This window comes from Camelus bactrianus, chromosome 15, assembly GCF_048773025.1.
Source record: "Camelus bactrianus isolate YW-2024 breed Bactrian camel chromosome 15, ASM4877302v1, whole genome shotgun sequence".
NCBI classification, from domain to species: domain Eukaryota; kingdom Metazoa; phylum Chordata; class Mammalia; order Artiodactyla; family Camelidae; genus Camelus; species Camelus bactrianus.
Window position 1 is genome coordinate 35,472,726 of NC_133553.1, and position 23,830 is coordinate 35,496,555.

Below are 23,830 nucleotides of genomic sequence, written 5' to 3' on the forward strand. Positions count from 1 at the left end.
AAAAGAGAGAATTTTTTATCTCATTCTCTCAAAGAACTTCTCCTACTCTAGCTTCTTGATAAATATGAGTCATCTTCCACTCTACCTTTCCCTGTAATTTAGTAAGGCTACTTTAATAAATCAACAAATAAAATTTAAAAATAAAAATATAGTATCTTTCTCTCTATTCTCTAAACCAAATCTTCTGTCTTAAGATGTTGGAGTCTTCTCTTTGCATGATTTTGACTAAATTTGAAACATATATAAATTAAGTTCCAAATCTAAGAGGTATATCAGGATTTTTACTTTATGAACTGGTTTATCACTTATTTTACAAAAATTTTATTTGATACAATTCAAACTTTAGTAAAGTTGTATAGCTTACTCTAAATTTCAGAAATAAGTTTGAGTCCTTAACAGGTTTTTCTTCCAATCAGTCAATACTGCTTAAGAGAAAATATTTCCTAAAAATCCACTATGTACTATATTTCAAATCACATTCAAGTAATACTGGACACTTTAGGTTCCTACCCTAGACTACCTTAGACTACATTACCATCTCCATTATTTCTCTGCCTCTCCAAACAATGAGCCCATTAATACTTCCTCCCCCTATTTCCCTGAATGTACACTTTCTTCTTTTTTAATGAGTCATACATTTTCTTTCAATTTTTGGGTTTTGTATTGGGGGGGGAAATTAATGTTATCTCTTTCAAAAATCCACTTAACCAAAACTTCTGCCCCTTTACGGGTTTTTTAATAAAATATTATTGTTTTTGTTGTAAGGAGAAAAACATATACATGTCATCTGTCTTGCCTAAATTATGAATTTATAAAATTCAAGAGCAGAATCTTCCACTTATTTTTTAGAGTCTAGAACATTAAATAAAACCAAAAAACTAGTAAGACCATATCTCTTAAAAGGTTACTTTGGTTTATATCTGTAAAGAGCATACTGGAATTGGATGAGAGTCAAGAGAAAAAAACGGACTTCTAAATAACTTTCTTAATTTAAAAGAAAGTACTGGCTTGTTTTACAGTGATAAGTAACCGTATTTAAGTAACCAAGATAATAGAAATTTAAATTATCTTAAAGGTACTAGAAAGAAAACTGACCATATATACTTAAAACCAGTGCTAATAAGGTAACACAGATGATAACAATTATGATATTTTGAAACATCACAGGATCCAATGTTAAAAATTAAGGCTTCCTAAGGATACTTACATTTAACAACACCCCAATGGGATGTCTTCCACATATAGTATTATGGTATTTCTTCAAATAATTGCTAAAAGATACAGGGTCTAATTGTTCTATAATACTCATACCCTAAAAAAAAAAAAAAAGAGAGAGAGAGAGAGAAAAGAAAATGAAAGAAAAAGAAAAAAGGACAATTTATTATTTCCTAATTACATTTTAAAACTATTACTTACAGCTAATGATTTTCAATTAAGGAGAAGGAAAGAAAATACATTAAACTTTGTGAAATATCAAACTCATTAATCAAAAATAATCTCATTATAGTCAACTCTCAATAATATATATACTTTATAAACAGAAACGTTTAATCCCCAGTTTAGTTTCCTCTGACCTCCTGGTATGTTTCTGTACCACTTTCCACAGCTGTCACTTAGCTCACAATCCTCAAACATTTCAGGACTTTATACTTTTCTCACATGTATGCATGTGTGAGTGCATGTGTATGTCTGTGCGTGTATTTACAACAGTAAACTTGTGAAAATTTTCATACAAAATCTAAAATTAAGTTTGATATATGGCTGTTTTTCCCATATCCACTATATTTCTCCTACCAATGGCATAAATAATGAAGAGCTGATTACAATTTAACTATTTCCATAACATATACTTAAATAGCAACAGTTTGCAAGGCATTTTGAATTATCAGTAATTATTGAGGTATGTGATAAAAAGATATCACAAACTAAGAAAATAATGTATTTTTAATCAACCTTAAGCTCATAAAAGACTGATAAAGCTTAAGCAAAATAGGTCTTTACAAACAAGTTTAAAAAAGAAAGGCTTTTTATCCCTTTAAACTAGAATGCTTTATTTTCAAGATTTTAATTGACAATCAAAATTTTTAGAGTACTATTAAAACAACCACTATGACCTGGACACTTTTTACACTTAACTCTGTACTCCACAAATGCATTCGAATAATGTATTCATAACACATTAATATAGAGCAACTATAACTCATCCAAATCAAGCAAATAAATCAGTGATTCTAACTCATTCACCAACTATCTTACCTTGTTTTCTTATTCAGGTAAAATACCTTACAATTTGTGTTCAATAAACTGGATTAATATCCTTTGGGAGAAATGTAAATGGTAGTTTAACTACGGAATTAACTGATATATTTTGTGTGTATTTTTAAATTCTATTTCAACATGTTTTAACAAGCGTGGTACAAAAGCACCTACAGTTTTCAGATGAACACCCATCTGAAAAATAACAGCAATCAGTAGGTGACAGTACAAATAGTGCAGTTGCAGCATCAAAATTTAATTTTATAAAGAAACTTTTTTCAGAACACCCAAGTCCTTCATAAACATTATCATTTTTTTCTACAAAATATCTAAAAGATAAGCATATGTGTGTATAGTCAACTCGCAACTGCTTGCACATCAATTAGCTACTCTCATATTTATCCACAATCAAGTGTTTAATGCTAAGTTGGTTTTCCCTTGCCAATTAGGAGGCTTCCAGGTCAACACTATATACTGATACTCAGTACAAATTCACAGAAATATGAACTAATTCAAAAGTTAAACCTAAGATAAACAATTAGTATCATAATTCTGATAAAAAGAAAATCACTCATTGTCTTACTCTGCTTCATATAGTGTAACAAGAGACATACTAAAAATTCTTAAATATTTTCAATAGCTACAATTAGTATACATAGTATAAGAGAAGTTTTAATGCTCCTAGATGAAGTCTAAGACAGCTTACCTTACATAGAATGCCACTCATTAATAAATTATGTAACAATGAGGTTCCAATGCATTTTTAATATTAAAATCTCAAAGCACATTGTGAATAAGCTTATCACATTTATATACTGACATGAGTAATTCAAAGAGAAGAAAACTAATGATCACATTTGTAGAAGACAAAAAATTCAAACTGGCCAAGAAATTTCATACAGAAAATATGTTAAAAATGTACAGAAGACACTACTAAATAAAGTGTTCCAAATGAAGATTTAATGGTTAAATTACAACATGAAAATTAAAACCTGAGGTGATGGAAGTTAAGGGATTAAATTAAAAATTTTAATTCCCTCAAGTGTGTTATGTACCTACCAGGGCAAGAATCAATTCCATTACACTCAATTCTCTGACAAATGTGATAGTTAAGAGATATGCCTTTTTATATAGGAGGGACTGAGAGGAAAAATTAAGGTGCTTCTCATGAGTGAAACTCTCCAACTGGAAAATTCATGAAGTATGCCAGTAACAGCAATAATGATCAGTAAAACTGGAAAATGAAACATTCATTAACTAATACAGAACACTAGCAAATATGCTTTTGTATATATTTATGTTTTCATGCTATTTTGAAATTATATTACCAAAATTCCAAGAAGATGAAAATGCTAGTTTTGTACTACTGCCAAAATTCTAAGAAGATGAAAAATAAAGTGCTTCCCAAATACATCTAAATAACTTTTCTATTCCTTAAAACACTGGAAGATATGATCAATAAATCTACAGTCCCAGTGACGGAAAGCTTGCCTAGGGCTTGGTATACAGAGAATTTGTTCACATCAACTTCATTTAATATGAAGCAGTGAAGTGGGTTAATCACTATCCATTCACCTCTAAGCTACAAAGCAGACATTATAAACACCAAAAGCCTATCCATCACAATCTGGGTTTCCGAAAAATTTAACAGCTTCAGCATGAAATCCGCAGACTGAAAGCTAACTCCCTACCTTGAGGAGAACAAGGGCGGAAGGAATCTATCTTTGTGCTGACTCTCCAAGTAATGCGTGAAAGCTCGTAATGTCAAATCCTAAGTGACAATCCTAAACTGAACAGGCAGTTTTAACTGGCAGAGCTGCAAATTCAGGACTCTAATAAGACAACAAAGGTCTTCTCTTTTTAAAAGTTTATAAACATATAATAAATTATTCATTTAAATTTTATTTAATTTTAAATACTATTACCTAGAAGTAATCTCCCTCTAAAGCAACAAACACAAAAAAATAGTGAAACATTTTTAGAAGCCTTTGAGAAATAAGAACTAGAATTATGTCTTTTAATTATGAACACATACATAATAGTATCAAATCATTAGGACTGTGGCCTCGTTTTCTAAAGTAAGGGTATACATTTATATTGGAGAGACAGGTAGACAGTTAGGGAGATGAGGAAGGAAAAGGAAATACTCTAGTTTCTTTAAGAGGTATCAAGATAAAGTCTTACAATGAAAAAATTTTATAGGAAAAAAAGTCACCCTAGCAGTACTAAGAATCAATGTACTAAATAAATAGCTATCTTAAAGATGATGTTGTGAAACCTACTGAAGACCACTAAAGAAACTACTGGCCTAAGTTCAAGAAAAAGAAGTACAAATGGACAAATACAAACAATTACATCCTTCAAAAGAATAAAAGAAAATTAGTTGAAGTTCAAGGTAAATGAAGTGGCTACTAATAAATTTGGAAGCAAAAGAAGTCATAAAGATGACTACAATGAAATTTTCAGATTCTGTCTGCCAAATCATACATAATATGCCAATGTCTACAAGGAAACACTGATCTATATTGAAAGTGGTACAGGAAAAATAACCTAAGATCATGTAATGTATATAAAATATGTTTAATATGGCTATTGTTTCCAGTATGTCATTTAAAAGGTTCACAGTAAGACTTTCAGAATCTACATCTCCTATAAGTAGTTACTTTTTCTAACCAACTACAATACTTGGAACACCTAGTTTCTTTTCCTATATATTTTTCTTTCTTTATGTGGTTTTTCACATAATTGATATTCAGGTGCTAGAGATATAAAAATTTTTCAAAAAAATAATTAGTCATTTTTCTTTTGCTTTTGGAACCTAAAAACATTTTTTTCTAGCATTTTAATAACTACATTTAATGAGACTTTTCTGCTATCAAAAAAGGATCAAAACTTAACACAATTGAAAAAATTAAATCTAAAATTTTATACTTAAAATTAATCTTTTCACTCTATAAAACTTTCCAAATGTGTAATTATTACAATTCAGAATTGCTAACATTTTTGCAATACTTGTACAGAAAAGCATCCTACTATATTTTGCTTTGAAAAGATTGCATATAGAAACTAAGATATTAATTCTGAAATGAAAGAAATTATTCACAACATAAAATGACATCTTAGAAAAGAAATATACAGTGGGTTATTCACCATTAGGTTATATAAACCAATCAAAAAAACACATTGTATAAGAGTCTGCCTAACAGTGAGCATACATACATAGATATATGTATAAAATCATACATACATGAGTATATGTACAGAGCTAACCATTCTTATTATTTTAATCCATTTATTCTAACTCCCAGAACTGACTTATAACTTGAATTAACAGCATGCTAATAAAAGGACAGAACACTTCGGAGTCATTTAAAAATTCTATATATATAAACAGAAATTTTTCAATAAATGGACCTCAAAAATCAAGTCTAAGTCAAATGTTATACCAAATATTAAATTCAAGCATATTAATATGAAACAAATAGCAAATACTCAGTATTTATTCCAAAATTGAATTCCAAGCTTTTTAAATACAATTTTTAAAGTCAAGCTCTGGTATTTTTGGACATCTAAAGTGAGGTAAATCAGATGCAGATTTAGAAGCCAATCTAAAGCTTATTGGTTCTACTTAAGAGTTTTTGAACAAAAATTCTTACTTTCAAAGCCTTAGAATTGAGCAGAAAAGGCAAAAATTTCATAAAGTATGAGAACAATGCCAACGGGTAAATGTTAATTCTTTCTGCTCTCCCTCAAAGTAAAAACCAAAGTCTATCCTTCCAAGTGATCATATACCTCAAGAAAGACAAATAAAGGTTTAATAAAACCTAACAACATAGTTAGAAGAAAGGCTAAAGAATTATTTAAAGTATGATGTTTATACATAATACGCAGGATACCATATAATATTATTTAAATGTGTCCACAATTCTAGCGAGGTCCAAAGGATGCTAGTATGTTCAGTAACTTCAGAGTACCAGGTAAACCAAAGTTTCAGGGAAAACATTTCGTAATGTATTAAAAGCATCAATTCACTGACTTACAAATTCTTATATTTGCAAAATTAAATGTTGCCTGATTAAAGTTCACAAATGATTTAAAGAGCTGAAGAGAAAACAAAGGGAAAGAAGATTAACAGGAAATTTTGTTGTACTTCAACATATCAGGGGCCATAGTAGGCCAGTTCAAACTCAGCTATTTTAGGAATAAAATTGTTGGGACTCTTTCCATGTTACTGAAAGGGGAATCCTAGGGGTGTGTATGGGCAAGTCTATTTTGAAAAAGATCCACAGGTGCTTTCAGTTGTAAGGAGGGGGTTGAGGATTACTACAGTAGATAATCTCATCTCTGCCCTGCCTTTGATTACCATCTACGTGTTGAGAATTCCCAAACTTAACTCTCTGAACTCCAAACCCAGTATAGTCAACCCATTAGCAAAGTCCTGTTGACGACAGTATCTAAAATGTACGAACTTCTTCCCATCTCCACTATTACCACCCCAGTTCAAACTACTATCATCTCTCCCCCAAAGTCCTGCCAATGCCCACTGTTACTATTCCTGACCCTCTTTTAAAATCCATTCTGTACACAAATGCCAGAGTGACCTTTCAAATAATGTAAGTTACATCATTTCACTTCCCACTGTATTCAAATAAAGTTCTTACCCTGGAACATAAAGCCCTACATTATCTGATCCCTGCCTGCTTCTCTTACCACAGATGTATATCACTCTTACCCCTATCTACTATACTCCTACAACACTTGCATTTTTTTCTTTCTTCTAACACACTAGTCTCTTTCCCCTCATGGGGATTTTTGCAATGGCAGTTCTTTCTGTCTAGAATGCTCTTCCCTCTGATCTTTACTTGATTTGCTCCTCTTACATTTACATCTCAGTTTAATAATCTTCCTCAGAAAGTCTTTCTCCAATCACTCAGTCTAAAGCAGACAAGAATTATTTACTATTTCAAAAAACCCTTTTATTATTTTCTGCACAGCACACATCACTATTAGAAACTAACTTTTATACTATATTCTTCACTTAAAAAAAAAAGTGTATCTCCTGTTAGAACAAAATTTCTATGCAAGCAAGTCAGTTTATTTACTGCCATATCTCCACCAGTGCCTAGGACTATAACTGTATGTTTAAAAATAACTGGTGAAATGAAAATCCAAATGCCTACCTGGCTGACATTTCCACTTGAACACCTTTAAGGCAACAGCAAATATAATATATCCTTAATATGGTTTATGATCTCCCTACTTCCTAAAAATCTAGCCGTATCTTGTGCTTCCAATCTAAGTGAACACAACCAAGAACCAACCAGCAGCCTAAGCCAGATATTTAGAAACCGTCCTTGATACTTTCTCCCCGTTCAAGTTCAATCGATCACCAAGTCCTGTCATCAATTTGTCTCTAAAATATACTGGATACATCCACTCTGTTCCTCTCTTTGACCATCACCACCCCATCCATTGTCTAAATTACCATTTCTCATCTGGATCAGCAAACTGGTCTACTCATTTTTCCTCTGGCCTTCCTCCAACCTATTTGTTGCACTGCACCTCTATAATCTACTCAAACACAATCTGATTTTATCCTTTCCTATTTAATATCCTTTAACCAGCCTGTTCTAGATTCTCTAGCCTCATTTCTCACCACTCCCCCATCCATTCATCCACTGATTCAATAAATATGTACGCCGAGCACCGACAGGCTTATCATCTAGTCGGGGACGTTATCATCAACAAATCAACAAATAGTAAGTCACACGGTAGTAAGTACTAAGAAAAAAAAAATAAACTAGGGAAAGTCATAGAATAACTGTTCACCACAGGGGTGTAATGGAAAAAATTGTGGGCACATTTTTGAGTTGTCCCAATAGTCAGAAGATGCTGTTGAGGGATTTAGTGAGTGGGGTCCAGGGATAGTCCCACACAAAGAACTGTTCTCTTCCCATAACATTTCACATGTCCATGTATGTGAAAAACCTGCTTACAGTTACCTACACCCTAACTCCATTTTACATACAAACACAAAGAAGTTTTGCATGATTTTAATATACAGTAGATTTCCTGGGAAAAGAACTATCACATAAAGAAAGGGAAGACTGTACTTTGTTTAGTTTACAACTTTACTAATAAAATTGTTCACCATTTTGGAAAATCAAGTTACCCAGCAATGTAACTTAGTGATGTGAGTAATAAATGTTAAACAGCTGTTTAAGTTTGTATGCAGCTGTTATGTTAATGACACTATACGTAAGCATCAACTACTTCATTGTCTCTTCTAATACTTGGTGCCTAGGTATTTACACTATTAAACACATATTAATTTATTATAAATTATTTTCCTTTTGTTTCTTTCTCAGATTACAATTTGTGTATTCATTTAATTCAATTATGTATGTAGGAAGATTATATTCACTAGTTCATTAATTTGAAAAGTATTTTTTGAGCACCTACTTAGATTCCAATTGCTATTTTAAGCACTTTGGATATATTAGTGAACAAAACAAATATCCTTATGTAAAAAATAAAGTGGAACATCGTAAGGAGGATTGGGAATGCCGAAAGGGTGGAGTGTAGGATGTAAAATTAAATTGGGTCGTCAGTAGGTCTCACTGGGAAGATGAAAACTGAGCAAAGTCATAAAGTGAGACACTCAAAAATGTAAAAAAAGACAAAAGCCCTAAGCTAGGCACATCTACGCATTATTAGTAAGGATGCCAGTGTGTCCACAATGCCTCCTAAACCTCTGACATGTCTTGTATTTTAGTAGCTTCTTTCTAAGTCCGTTCGATAACTAGACTGTAAGATCCATTAAATCAGAGAGCATGTTTTCTCTTCTTAGCAGCTTCAACACTTCACATAGTGCCAGACACACAGTAGACATTCATTAACCATTTGCCATATGAAGAAAATAAATAATATAGAACCAGAAAAGTTTTCTGAGGCAACTGAGAACTAAACCTCAGAAAAATAAATTAGAAAGAGTAGCCAGAAAAGAATCACCTAAAATGACAACATAATAAAGCTTTAGGAAAAGTCAGTGAATTAAAATCCAAACAAAATTCCAAAGGTTAAAGTATTAGGCCATAATTGAATTTTAAGTAACAAGACAAATTTAAATATGATAAAATCTCTGAGGTAACTAAATTTGCATTTATTCCATTTGGCTTTTAATAAAATACATTGCTCAACATAATCTACCTATAGTTTCAAATCCAATTCCTTACTTACTAAAACATTGTATCTACTTTAGACTAAATATTCTTGTACTAAAAGATATACGTAAGACTTTTTACACACTAGTAAAGTTGATTTTAACAGATCACAGACTTAAAGGCTGATAGAGTTTAAAGACAATTTAGAGACCAAGTCTCTCATTTTAGAGATGGCAAACTGACTACAAAATGGAAATGATCTTTCGAAGGTGCTAGATCTAATACTCTGTTTATGAGTAGATGCCAAAATGATTTCTATGACTTAAATATTAAATATTACTTGGAACATTAAATAATAAATATTAAAACAAGTACTATGACTCCGATACTGCCTGAAGGAAAATTCAACAAGGTCAATGGCTACTGTACTCCTGGGCTAGAAAAAAATATAATCATATTTTTAAATTCTGTATTTAAAACAAACTCAGGTTTCATTTAAGAAAAATCTAAATGGCCAAAAAATAGAATTAGATAATAAAATAAACTAAGAATTTGCTACAGTTGTTTCTGCTTAACAATAAATAACAGCACTAGTACCCTGCTATCCCTAAATTTGAGACACTCGCCCAAATAATACCTAAAAGCTATATCTAATTATTCAAAGTATAATTAATCAAATAAAATTAAGCTGAAGGAAGTTGCTACTAATCGAACAGGGATTATTTTTACACTCAATATTCACATGATTACGAAATTTATTTTGCACATTTAGTTAAAGATAGGGAAATAATTATTAGCCCATTGCATATTTCAACATATTAAGTCTTGAATCACTAATCTGAAGTTAAAGAAAAAAATCTTACAGCATTAAAACCCCACACCTGAAGGACTTACCATTTTATCTAGATGTTCAATGGATCTATAAATCTCCCCCTGGGATTCATCATAGTAACTGTAACGGAACCTTTGACCTTGAAACAAATATCATGTACAAAATAAAATAGGGAAAAATTAGAAGCTAAAAAGAAAGCAAGCGCTTACCAAATAATTTCAGTTCTCATCGAAGGCAAAGCCCAGCTTAAGCCTCTGAGAGAATCATTCCCAAGAGCCCTTGTACATAAAAATAAAAGGCATATTTGGGAAGGTAGTAAAGAAATGATACAGCACCAGTGTTTTATGATGTTAAAAACTATTTCAAACTGTAAAACCTTAAAGTCATGAGCAATACAAAACACTAAGGAAACAAAACAGCTTAAAAGTTAGAAGCATTGTTAAACATATTATATCAGTCTATAATGGAAAGTAAACCCAAAGAATATGATTCAAGAAAATTTGGCCCAAAGAAACTATCTCAATGTAACAAATCAATGAAAGCTTAGCTTTTGCTGCACAAATGCAACGATTTGATCTCTATTTCCGAAAAAAAGAACGTAGGTCAGAGATATATGCATACGTAGTTTGTGTGATGGTTATGACCTCGACAAAAAAAATTTCTGATTTTTGCAAAACTTTCTACTTGGAAAAGGATCAATGCAAGTTCCTTAAAGTGACGGATACACAAAATTGTAAATATAACAAATAGTCCTACTCTGATAACAAAATCTCAACAAGGAAGGGTATAAGCACATAACATTCAACGTTAGGTATTCTCCAAAGGACAGAAAGGGTTAAATAGAAAAAGTTTAAAAAGAAGGCAGAAAACCAAAGGCTCAGGTGATAAATTCTGCTATAGTCATATGAAAGCCAGAAGTGAAACATATTCATAATTAATTGCAGATTACTACTCAACTGATTGTTACATTTCAGATATATCTAAACCTATTTTCCATCATTACTTTAATGTTCCTTATTTTTAAAGATTCACCAAAATGCAACTGTAAAGGTATTAGAGTACCCTAACCATGTACACACACACTATGTGCCTTGTGCTTCAGTTTCAGAGCAAAGTTCACATATCCAATTATTATCCTTGCATCTGAGGAGATGGGTTTCTTTGGCTGGATAATTATGATTTTTAAGTTTTCTGTTTATCTTACTAAAAAAAGTCTTATAAATAATCAGCCATGCAAAATTATAAAACTCTTTTGATGTCATTTTTCAGAAAAACCACACATCGCAGTTCTTAACATTTCTTTAATTTGTTGACGTTGATCATCTTTGATGGTCACCTTTCTACAATATGCCATATTCCTTTAACTTTCACATATTAACTTTTCACATACATTAACATGTACAACTACTCAATGTGGCAGTTCTTATTTTCCCCTAAGAGCCATTTCTACATCAATATTGCATCTTACAATTCATGATATCCCAAAATCAAGCCATCAAGGGTTCTGAGACAATTATCTGCATTCTGAATATAACAATCTTTTTTTGTAAACACTGAAGATTACTGCATGTTGCCATAACTATATAATCCATTACAGTCGTTGCACTAAAAAAATTCTTAAAACACTGACAATTCATCACTCAAAGCCCCTACATTAAATAACTCATCAGACATTTCCTTCAAAATTTTGAGTTAGGTATAGCTTTGTTTTTCTTTAAAGAATGTATGTACTTTCTTCTATCTAACAATGAGAACTATATAATTCACCCTATTTTTCCTATTTGCCAGACGGCTGTCAGAAAGCTCAAAGCCAAATCTAAAGTTTGTCACAGTAACTTAGTGATTCAACTCAATGGCACTAGATTTCTACTTCTATTTCAAAGTTCCAAAATCTTTTGTTAAAATGAGTAAACAATTAAAAAACTAATCTTAGACCAGACAATTCTAACTCACTAACACTAGTGTAAGAGTAATACCCTTGGAAGAAATCAAGATGAATATTCTTTGAACCTAAACTGCTTCAAGTTTATATTAACACATTCTCTTTTTCTTGCTTCTGGTGATAACTGTTAGTTTTAGTTGTCAATAATCCCTGTGACCTGAACATGATTGTCTTATCTGAAGACTGCTACTCTCAAGTACAAAGAAAATTCATGTACTTTATGATAGACATTTGCTACTCAAAAGTCTTTTCTGCTTACTTCCAAGTTCAAAGCTGCTGCTTCAAATAGGTGAAGTTGGTCAAAACGGCCGTAATCATAAGTCAAAAGTATAATTATATTTTAAAATGCTGCCTTGTTCATATGAACCATTTTCAACATAACTTTCACTTAAAAACTACTTCTGAAGTAAGAGAGTACACAGAATGTTTAAAATACTAAATCAACATGATTTAATAATGATAAAGTACAGAGAATATCAATAAGCAAATGTTTAATACTTTACTATCTACTTTTTACTACTCTTTAGTTGTCACTTGGCATTTAGTAAGTGAAGAACTGAGCAGAAATATTTGATAAGCTCTGTAGAATTTATCAGTTAAGAAGCTAAATCCACACTCACGTAACTACTAAACTGAAAAAATATCTTACTTATAACAGTTCAAACTGTCTCATGATAATATTTTTAACTATTCGAATATTTCAAAATTACTTGAGTAATTCATTCTGGTCGATATACTTAAAGAAAGCATCTAATCTGAAGTAAAGAGCTGCCATCATCTAAGCCTAAAGGTATATATGTACATCTGAATGAACATATGTGTGTGCATGCACAAACACACAACTTCAGTTAAACAATACTTTGAATTTGTTTTCAAAATCTCTTTTCTTTGTCTCTAATTATTAAAAAATAAAGTTTATCAAGATTTTGTTTAATAAGAAATAAAAGAAATGACAACACTAGCACAATATATTGCTCAAAAATGCATCTTTAAATATTGTTGATTTAAAATATATATGGTTTCATGTACCTCATTAGCAGACATACATTGTTTTACATTATTTCTAACATTCAGTAAAGCTTATGCCTCTAAACTGACAAATACAGTTGCCTATGTACCTGGAGAACTGGACTTGCGAACTTTCATAAGTATGAATAAAGCATATCACATAGTAAGAGAAAATTACTTACCTGAAACTTATCCTTTCAGAAGGTACACTGGGAAAATGGATTCTTTGAGCCCCTGTTTCAACTCCAAGTATGAGCTTTCTAGCTTTAAGAGCCATTGACACTGCCCCTAGGGGCAGCACAAGCTTTGGAACTCCCCTATTGAGTATGTCAGTAGTTTCTTCAGGTGCCTTCCCTCAGTTCTTTTCAAATTCAAAAGATGAGAGGAAAAATAACCCAAGAAAAAAATCCTGTAAAGCAGAAACCTTACTCTTTGAGGGAAGGAAGGTAGCTCATTTGTGAATCCATTCCAGAGCACGCTTTCTGAGAAAAAGAAATACAGGTAAGTAATTTTCCCATCTCCAAAGGTGACTGGTGATTAATGAGTGGATTCACAGAGTGTGGAGAATAAGCTCCAGGGATGTCTGTTTAACACACAACAATCAACTAATGAGGACAAACATAACAATGAATGATACAAGAACCAAAACTACTTTTGAAATACCTCAAAACAAAAGGTAAAAAAGTATTAAATACCTCAATGTTAAGCTATACACTAGATTGCAGAAATAAACAATGAGTTTAGAAAGTTGTTCTATAAAGTTCTCAAAAGATCAGTCAGTAAGACAGACTTTCAGACATATGTCCAGTAAAAACTATACTGTTACACACTTACTTAATCACTTTATATATTAAAACTTTTTCAAATAGTACAGTTAAACCTCACAACAACCTGTGAGATAAGATTATTAGGCCATTTTATACTAAGGACCTAAACTGGGGGCATTCATAATTAAAATCACTGCCAAAGAAAAACATGTATTTTATAAAGAAAATATTATCTAAGTAGCATCAAGTAAGGTAATTTTTATAAGCAAAATACTATAATCCTTTCATTCTGGATTCTTAGTTATAATGCAAAAGTACTGGCTTTCTCTCAAACTTGCAAAAGATCAAAGACCTAAATATGTGAAATCAGTATGTACAAATATTTGAGAAGACAAATATGAAAGCTTGAATAAGATACATCTCAGGAATTAGCTAACTTGCACTCAAACCAATTTAAATATTTAGAAAATAGTAATACCCTCACATCCAAGAGACTAACAGGAGGGAAGAAGCGTATGCATGAATAATCACCTGTTAATATACATAAAACCAGAAATCTGAATAAAGATATAAACTTCATAAATAGTGAAGGAGAATGCCATTTTTAATAAGTGGCACATATTTATAAAAAAGAAATTATATAAACCTAGACAAATGTAAGTTTATAGATAAAAGTACCAAATTACTGAAGTGACTGTAGAATAAACTTTATTCACATTTTAACAAAGTAATATAACTTATCACTAATATTTACCAAATAAATTTATTGAAATTGATTTGAACTTAAAACCACCATAAAAGGAAAGTTAAATAGAAGCATAAATCTGCTTTTAAAGAATCAATTTCTGTTAGATCCAGTTTCATTTAGAAACTTCTTAGAAGTTAACTGAGAGTTATGTTAATGAAAGGTGTCAATAATTGGAATTTGGAAATACAAAGTTCAGGGAGATCAAGAAAACACAAATACTAACAGTCTACATGGAGAAGAGCAAAAATGAAACTTAGGAAAATAGAATAAAAATTCTACTAATTAAAAAAACTAAAAAAGGTCCAAACAAAAATTCTCTTTATGAAGCCATCCTATAGGATGTGGAACTTGGTAAGTACACAAATTATGGGGACATTACTTAACCATGGTAAAAGTGAAATACTAAAAGCAAATGTCCTTTCACTTAATCCACTCTTCCTGATAGTAGCAGGAAAGGTGAAAAGAAGTATAATCAAATATTACCAGGGGAAACATCATCATATTGGGCTGACTAATTATAAAATAAAAGGTAGGAACTGAGATGCAGGAGATGGGGGCGGAGGGTAGGATTCAAATGAAGAGACAGAGAAGGCACAATAAAATCTAGGTTCCCAACTCTCCCTTTGCGTGTCTCACCCAAAAAGAAAACTTGAGAGTATTTTAATCTTTCTACTTTTTATCTAACATCTCTTTCAAGTCTAAGTAAGAGCTAAACGAGATCTTAAAGATAAACGTCTTTAAAGCAAAACACCCTGTCAAGGAAAAAAAAAAAAAAAAAGAAGTCGTCCGGTAATGGACATTGGCTAATAAATAAGGCTGACAAGGCAAACCCTTTTAATTATACACATGTGGGTCTCCCAACTGTCTCTATCACCAATTTTCTCACTTTATTTTTCACAGAAGCTGGACATTACATAAAAAGAAATGCCCACTAGAAATGAAAAATGTCACCATTACCAGTACTCTACCATATTATTCAATAAAAACAAGAACAAAAAACTCCACTACATATATGAGTAATATGTCAACCGTACCATAATCAATTAAGTTATTTTTCTTCAAAAATCAGCTATTTAGAAATTTGGAATGCGTTAAGAACCTAACTCAATGAAACTTTTAAGATCTCTGAGTACTTGAGGAAATGAATCCTTCCTGTGAAATGATTTAGAGTTCAGTGTTATCATTACTTTGGTGTGGTAAAATCAACTTGTACAGCACCTTTGAAAAGAGAAGTATTATCTTTGTGAGAAAAAGCTAGATTTTTGAGATGGAAATACAGAACTCATTAATTTAGGAAAGATGACCAATGCCCTTACAGCATGAATTTGAAAAATATGAAACTTAATTTCTAAGTAAAGACAGTTTAACCCATAACTAGCCAATGATTCCTATTATTTCAATAGGCATGTAGAACAGAACATGAAGCTTACTTTACAAGAAAGACAGTTACTATTGTAGAAAGGAGTCTACCAAGTTTGGAATAGTGTCCACCTAACACTTTCCACCTACTCCCAAACCTCCATCAAATTTCCTAACAAGAATTATCACAGTGCTTTCTGTAAGTACAAACAAAGCACTTAATGAGTATTGTTAGTGATAGTGATACTAAAAAAAAAAAAAAAAAAAAAAAAAAAAAAAAAAACCTTGGAAAAGTTCTATTACTTAACCAGCAAATGTAAACACAAATATGTTTTAGTCTCTACATGATTCCCATAAGCTAACATTATCAACCTTTGGAAACTCTGAGTTCTATCTTGCAATTTAAATTCCAAGATTTTCAAGAAATAAGGAAATCAAACGGCCTAAATTACTTTTTTGAGGATTTAGGTAGAATATACAACAAAATTTTTTTTCTCTCTCAACATTGTACTTAAATATAGTAGTAGACTAGAATTTGTTTGCTTTCTCATCATCAGTGGGGTAAAAAGTCTACATAAAAGAGCAATATTAAAACATCTACTCATATTTTATATGGATTTATGTTATGGTTGCACATGATGCCAACCTAGAGGGAGAGCCTGGTCGCTGAAGAACAGTATCAGGGGAACAAACTATTTAAATCATAGACTGATTTAAAATGATTCATTAGAGCCTTAAAAATGAAGAAGGTACGGGCACATGCTTCAAGAATTTTTAACTTCTAAAACATATGGACATACTTCATTATCAGCACAAATTCATACCACTAAGAAAATGAGTCCTTTTTTCAATAACGATACTCTCTAGTTATATTACTAAACTTCAAAAATCCCAAGAAAAGAACTCTTTTCAAGTATCAACCTACTCAGGTCTAACTAATATACTTATAACCATAAAAACAAAACAAAACAAAACAAACAAACAAAAAAAAAACTTCTGCCAAAGGGAGCAAACAAAACAGCTAATAGAATTTGTTATTAAAGAACCCTGAGAGCCTTTTAAGGAGTTTGGCAAAGCAGCACAGGTACCTGCATACCCTGAACCAGGGCTTCCGAACCTAAGCACCACTGACATTCAGGGCAGGATAACTCTTTGATGTGGGGGACTGTCCTGTGCATTGCAGGATATTTATTTAACAGCTTTCCTGGACTCTACTCATTAGAAGCCAACAGCATCCCCACCTCAGCTGTAATGATCAAAAATGTCTCCAGGCATTTTCACATGTCTCCTGAGGGGGTAATCAGCCTCAGCTAAGAAATCAGTGCCTCAAACAGAAACACTTTTCTATACCATTAGGGAGACGTTCTCCTGAACTGAAATCTCAAAGCCACTCACAGCATAGCAAGAGGTAAGAGAAGAAACCAGCCTAACCAGGCCCATTAAATGTTGAATCGACTTTAGCAATTAATGGGTAAGACAGGTAAAAGCCAGGGCTCCCTGTATTTCCTATATCTCATGAAGGATGTTTTCCTGGCCATTTTAGCACTGTATCTTGAAATTTATGGTCTTGAGCCTCATGTTTTCGCCAAAATCAAAGAAATAACTGAAGAATGAACAAATATTGGCACCCTTAAACCGTAAATAAATATATCAAAGAGTATTCCTAAAAGGAATAGGACTCAGAAATATTCTACAACAGTAATGGATAAATGAGAGTAAAATGTATGCAAAGAATTCAAAAAACAAAATTTCCTAAAAGAGGCATCCATAAACGTCTCACTTGATGATCGATTCACTGTGAAGCTTCCATATTCTTTTAATTCACAATAGTAACAACAATCTCTCAGGAGTCCCTACCCTTATGAACCATTACTAACGAAGACCAGAGCGCTGACAGCTAGCATGTTGCAATCTCTGGAGGGTAGCTCTAAACTCATGGCAACTATGGGCAAAAATTAAGCACCAAAGGGGAAAAGGAAAGGAAAAAAGACTAATTACAAAAAAGGAAATGTGGAAAAGGACTGGCATAGCACACAGTGCTCTTCTATATTCTACAGAACATTTGTTTTATCCACCAGAAAACTAACTTCAGAGAATCTACCACACAACTCTACCTGGAAATGGGGTTAAAAGAACTTAACTTCCACTAATCTAAGTGTCTAAGCAAGGATGCCCTCACAGTGTGAATCCAATTATACCAGTCGCCTTTGGAAATGTGTCCATAATTCCCTATTACAATCTCATCCTTTTTGAATGACCAAAAGACTTTTTTATTCACCTTTGAACATCGTTGCTAAAAGTAAAACTATTCAAGGAAAGTGATAAAGAACTGAAAATCAGAGTTTAGAAAGAAAAGATAAACTTTAACCTCAAGTATATAATAACTACCATGATATGTTAAAATCTAGAACTTACCCCAATGGCAGAAATCAGAAGAAACCACAAAGAGATTACTAGGATCCGCTAGATATTTACTGAAGAGTTTTCCGAATTCCTGTTCTTTTGACTCACTCAGAGCTCCAACCAGTACAGGAATAATGGTAAACTCATCCTTATGGCTTAAAGAAAACAGAAAAAAAAAAAAAAAAAAGTCATTTAAGAAGTCTAAGAATAAAAATAGTTTTCCAATGTGTTGGCACTAAAAAGTGGAACATTTATTAATAGTGGAAAGGATAATATACATAATAGCGTTGATCTCTTAAAATCTATAAATTGATGTTTAAAAGACCGTTTAAAAAGATGAGAGGTACAGAATACTAAACATATCTCTTTAAATTACAGAAATGTACAGTATGCTTTATTAGATAAACAAAGCTATTTTACTACGAGGTATAAAGATATCCTCACACGTAAGAATAAGTCCATCAGACCATCACCAAGTCAAGTCTTCTCAACTACCCATAAAAGCTACGATCATCTGCCCAATGCTTCCACAATTTTAAAAGAGAATAAAATTCTTCCTTACTTATTTTAACTCTATTCTAATATAAACACCACCATTTCTGGCACTTGTTCTATAAACCTGCTAAGTGACATCTACAAAATTTATCTGGGCTCCCGGAAGATTCACCAACTGCACTTTACACCTATACTAATAAACAGGTACAGCACAGTCTGAAGACACACTCGAATTTCACTGGCATCTAGGGTGGACACAGAATTCAAGGAAGCAGATACTAACTTCTAGCAGCAGGAAAAACACCACGCCCATCCACAATGTTTATGGCATATCCACAAGTCCCTTTTTCACTCTACAGATTGAAAGATTTATGGAAAAGGAACAGAGCAGATTAATTACAAATAACTGTGACGGGCTACAGAAACAGATCTTTTAAGTATTTCAATGTGCTGAAATTTTCCTTCCTTCCATATATTCAATATTATTTATATTCTATATGGTCCCAGATTTGGAATTTGAGGAGCATGGATCATATGTTTGTTGGACTTGTTCTGAAAAGGACTTTCTTTTAAAAAATCACCATTATAATAAAAGCTCTTAAATATGATAATCTGGCACTTAATTGATGTAGGACAAACAGAATTCATTAAAAGGGTCTTTAAAAATACTAAGTTTAAGTATTATTAAAATAAATGTTAGCCCAGCTTCATAAAGCTAAATTCAGGGCACCCAAGCGCCTCCCCCAAAAAGGCCCCCTTACCCTTGTCAATTGCGAAATAAACAGATCATACAGATCTCCAGTCCCTCTGCAATGCAGGGGCTTCTTGGGCAGAATCTGCATCTATGGAGTAAGAAAAAAAGAGGAAGCTGGCAGAGGAAGCTGCCATGGAATATCTCTTTCTCTGACTCTTACCAGTTTGCATAACAACTGCATGAATGAGTAGGGGCTCTTAAGTAACTTAAGAGTGATTATCATTTGGAAGAAAAGAATCTGAGCTCTAGTAAAAATTCAAGAAGAGGGTTATGAACTGTTCTTACTTCAAGTACTATGTACATAAATAAATACACTAAGATCACTGAAGAGTCTGTCAGTTGTTATGGCACAGTAGGGAAGCAGGTATATAGAATATAAAAAAACAAGAAGCCAGAAGAAAGGGGCTCAAGTACTGCCTCCATCACATACAAATAAACGGTGAGAGCACAGGTAAGTCACTAACCTAAAAAATCTACTTCCTTATTTATAAAATGATCGTAATTACAATACCTATTTCATAAAACTGCTACAAAGTTGAGGAATACTATGAGAAAAGTACTTTGTCAATATTATGTGGCTCACTTGGAAGAAATAACATGTCAACTCTCCACAAGAGCCACCACACCATTCAATTAACCTGAGTTTGAGCTACCTATACAGAGGTGAGTCTCATGCCACTTAGAAATCTAAGCTTTGAGTCAAGATTCAACCATCCACCCTTTGTCACTTCTCTTTTTTAAAAAATTACCTATTATTCTCTATCCCCACAGAACATGGATTAGAGAAAAGAGCATTTGACTTTGAAATGTAACATTCTTAGGTTTTAGAATACAAGTTGTGAAGCTGGTCTTTCCTGATGAAGGAGTATAAGATCTCACCCTCAAAAAATAATTACAAAATTGGATAAAACTACCACCAAAAAAAAAAAAAAAAAAGGAGTGTTCTAGAAATCAACCAAAGGCCAAAATACAATGAGAAGAGTTGCCTCATGAAAGATAAATGGAACTTCATGGGAAGAACACTGGAAGTCTGGCATCTTACCAGGAACTGCCCCTAGCCCCTCCCCTGCTCCACCAACATTATGGTGCAAGCAAGGTTGAGGCTGGCTGTGAAAACCAGCAGCTGCACTGCTGAAGGGGGCTGACTGTGATTTGGAGAAGAGCACAGAGCACAATACCCATACACAGCAGGAAACAGACAAACCTGCAGCCATTTTGTAGCCTGAGATTACCGTACCAACTGAGGCAAGCCACAAACCTGAGGACTACCTAGAAATTTAACAGGGAGATTCCAGAAAAGAGAGAGTCACAGAGGGACTTGATAAATTCACATATTCTGAGGAGAGAACTGATGCCCTCCACACAACCTGGCTGACTAGGAGGTAACACACGTGTGTCAATACGGCCCTAAGCTCCTCCAAAATACCAAGTAATTGGGAAGGAGAAAGCATGCACAAGGGAAAGTGGAGACCCAAAAGAGACCAAGCACAAGACTCACACACCTCTGGCTGACCAGAAACCTGCACGCATGTGCAGGGAGACAAGAGAAGACCCAGCAGAAAGTAAAGAAGGCAAACTTGAAAAAAGCCTGAACTTCAAATGTGTTCCCCAAAACACACAAAACCCACAAAGGGTAAAAGCCATACTGGCTTATGGTGTTTAAGCACAATCTTCCAACAAGGACTAGCTAAGCACTAAGCAATGCAAACACAGGGGCTGAATTCTAGAAAGACAGGATGAAAAACATAAATAAGAATTTTTTAAAAGCTGAGGAGACACGTAAGTAGTCAAACCCTGTGGGAAAGACAGATTGTGCAGATAGAGTCCATGAAAGTTAACTTTAAAAAAATGAATTAACAAAACAACCACAACTACCACTACTACTGCCTGCAGAAAAAATAAAGTCAGAATAAAGTTGCTATTTTACTATGTAAAAAGTCCAGTTTCAAGAAAAAATTGTAAGCCAAAGAAAAAGGAAAGCCAATTTTCAGGAGAGGAAAAAAAAAAAGAGAGAGAGAGAGAGCCAATAGCAGCTGTATCCAAGTGGGACCAGATATTAAACTTAGCAAAGATTTTAAAAGTTATTATAAATATGTTCAAAGAATCAAAGGAAACTACTATGCTTAAATAAGTTTAATGTATACATACATATATAATAACAATGACTAAATAAATAGCAAAATCAACAAAGAAATGCAAACAATTAAAAAGAATCACATGGAAATTTTAGAATTGAAAAGTATAACAAGTGAAATGAAAAATTCACTAGATGGTCTGAAGAGGAGATTTAATATTACAAAAAGAATCAGTAAAGTTAAACATAAAATAAATTATCCAATCTGAAGAAGAGAGAAAAAAAGATTGAAGAAAAATGTACAAAACATTGGAGACTTGTAGACAACATCAAACTTACAAGGATGCACCCAATGGGAGTCCCAGAAAAGGTACAGTAAAAATAGAGAAAAAATAATGGCTGAAAACTTTCCAAATTTTATGAAAAACATTAATCTACAGATAAAAAAAAAATCAATAACCCAAAGTAAGATAAGTGAAAAGAAATTCTCAACCTAGATAAACCTTAATGAAACTGATAAAAAACAAAGACAAAGAGAAAAATCTTAAAACCATCAAAAGGAAGATGAATCATTACTTACAGGATAGCTTTTTCAACAAATGGTACTGGGACAATTGCATATGAAAAAAGTGAACTCAGACCTTTACCTCATACCATACACAAAAATTCACTCAAACTAGATCACAGACACAACCATAAACTAAAATTGTAACACTTCTAGAACAGGGCTCAGCAAACATCTTTTGAAATGGGCCATAAAGTAAATATTTCAGGTTTTCTGGGCCATACACTTCTGTAGCAACTACTCAACTGTCACTGTTAAGAGAAAGCAGCCACAGACAATAAGCAAATGAGTGGGTGTGGCTATATTCCCGTAAAACATTACAATAACAAGCTGTGGGACAGCCATGACCTCCAGGCTGTTGTCCTTTGCTGATCCTGTTCAAGAAGAGAAAAAGTTTGTGGCCTTGGGTTAGGCAAAGATCTTTTAAATATGATACCAAAAGCAGAAGCCATACAAGAAAAAAAAAGATAAACTTAAAATGTTTGCTCTTCACACATCTAGGGTCAATTAATCTTTGACAAACAAGGCAAGAATATACAATGGAGAAAAGACAGTCTCTTCAGTAAAGTGGTGCTGGAAAACATGGACAGTTACATGTAAATCAATGAAGATAGAACACTCCCTTACTCCATACACAAAAATAAACTGAAAATGGCTTAAAGACTTAAACATAAGACAGGACACCATAAATCTTCTAGAAGAGAACATAAGCAAAACATACTCTGACATAAATTGTAGCAATGTTTTCCTAGGTCAGTCTCCCAAGGCAATAGAAAGAAAAAATAAACATATGGGACCTAATCAAACTTATAAACCTTTGTGCAGCAAAGGAAATCATAAACAAAACAAAAAGACAACCGACGGACTGGGAGAAAATATTTGCAAACAATACAACTGACAAGAGCTTAACTTCCAGAATATTAAAACAGCTTATACAACGCAACAACAACAAAAACCAAACAACCCAGTCACAAAATGGGCAGAAGACCTAAACAGACATTTCTCCAATGAAGACACACAGCCAGCCAATAGGCACATGAAAAGATACTCAATATCGCTAATTATCAGAGAAATGCAAATCAAAACTACCATGAGGTATCACCTCAGACCAGTCAGAATGGTCAACATTAAAAAGTCCACAAACAATAAATGTTGGAAAGAGTGTGGAGAAGAGAGAACCCTCCTAGACTGTTGGTGGGAATGCAATCTGGTGCAGCCATCATAGTAAACAGTATGGAGATTCCCAAAAAACTATAAATAGACTTATCATATAATCCAGCAATCCCACTCCTGGCATATATCAGAGAAAACATAATTTGAAAAGATATACACACCCCAGTGTTCACAGCAGCACTATTTACAATAGCCTAGACATGGAAACAATCTAACTGTCCATCAACAGATGACTGGATAAAGATGTGCTGTACACACACACACAGAGGAATAGTACTCAGACATAAAAAA

The 23,830-nt window shown here is 32.9% G+C and overlaps 1 protein-coding gene across 9 annotated transcripts in view; it reads right to left on the reverse strand.

Moving 5' to 3' along the window:
• MEMO1 (mediator of cell motility 1) overlaps window positions 1-23,830 on the reverse strand; it is a 116,615-nt gene that overhangs the window by 11,967 nt on the left and 80,818 nt on the right. For 8 of the 9 annotated variants that reach the window (XR_012511854.1, XR_012511851.1, XR_012511849.1 and 5 more), the window contains 3 exons: window positions 18,491-18,633; window positions 10,314-10,390; window positions 1,208-1,312 (listed from right to left, as the gene is read on the reverse strand). Coding sequence is in view for 3 of the 9 variants with exons in the window: in XM_074378693.1 (XP_074234794.1) it covers window positions 1,208-1,312; window positions 10,314-10,390; window positions 18,491-18,633 (325 nt within the window). In the remaining 6 variants the exon portion in view is untranslated. The remainder of the gene's footprint in view (window positions 1-1,207; window positions 1,313-10,313; window positions 10,391-18,490; window positions 18,634-23,830) is intronic. The other variant, XM_074378691.1, reaches the window with a different exon arrangement.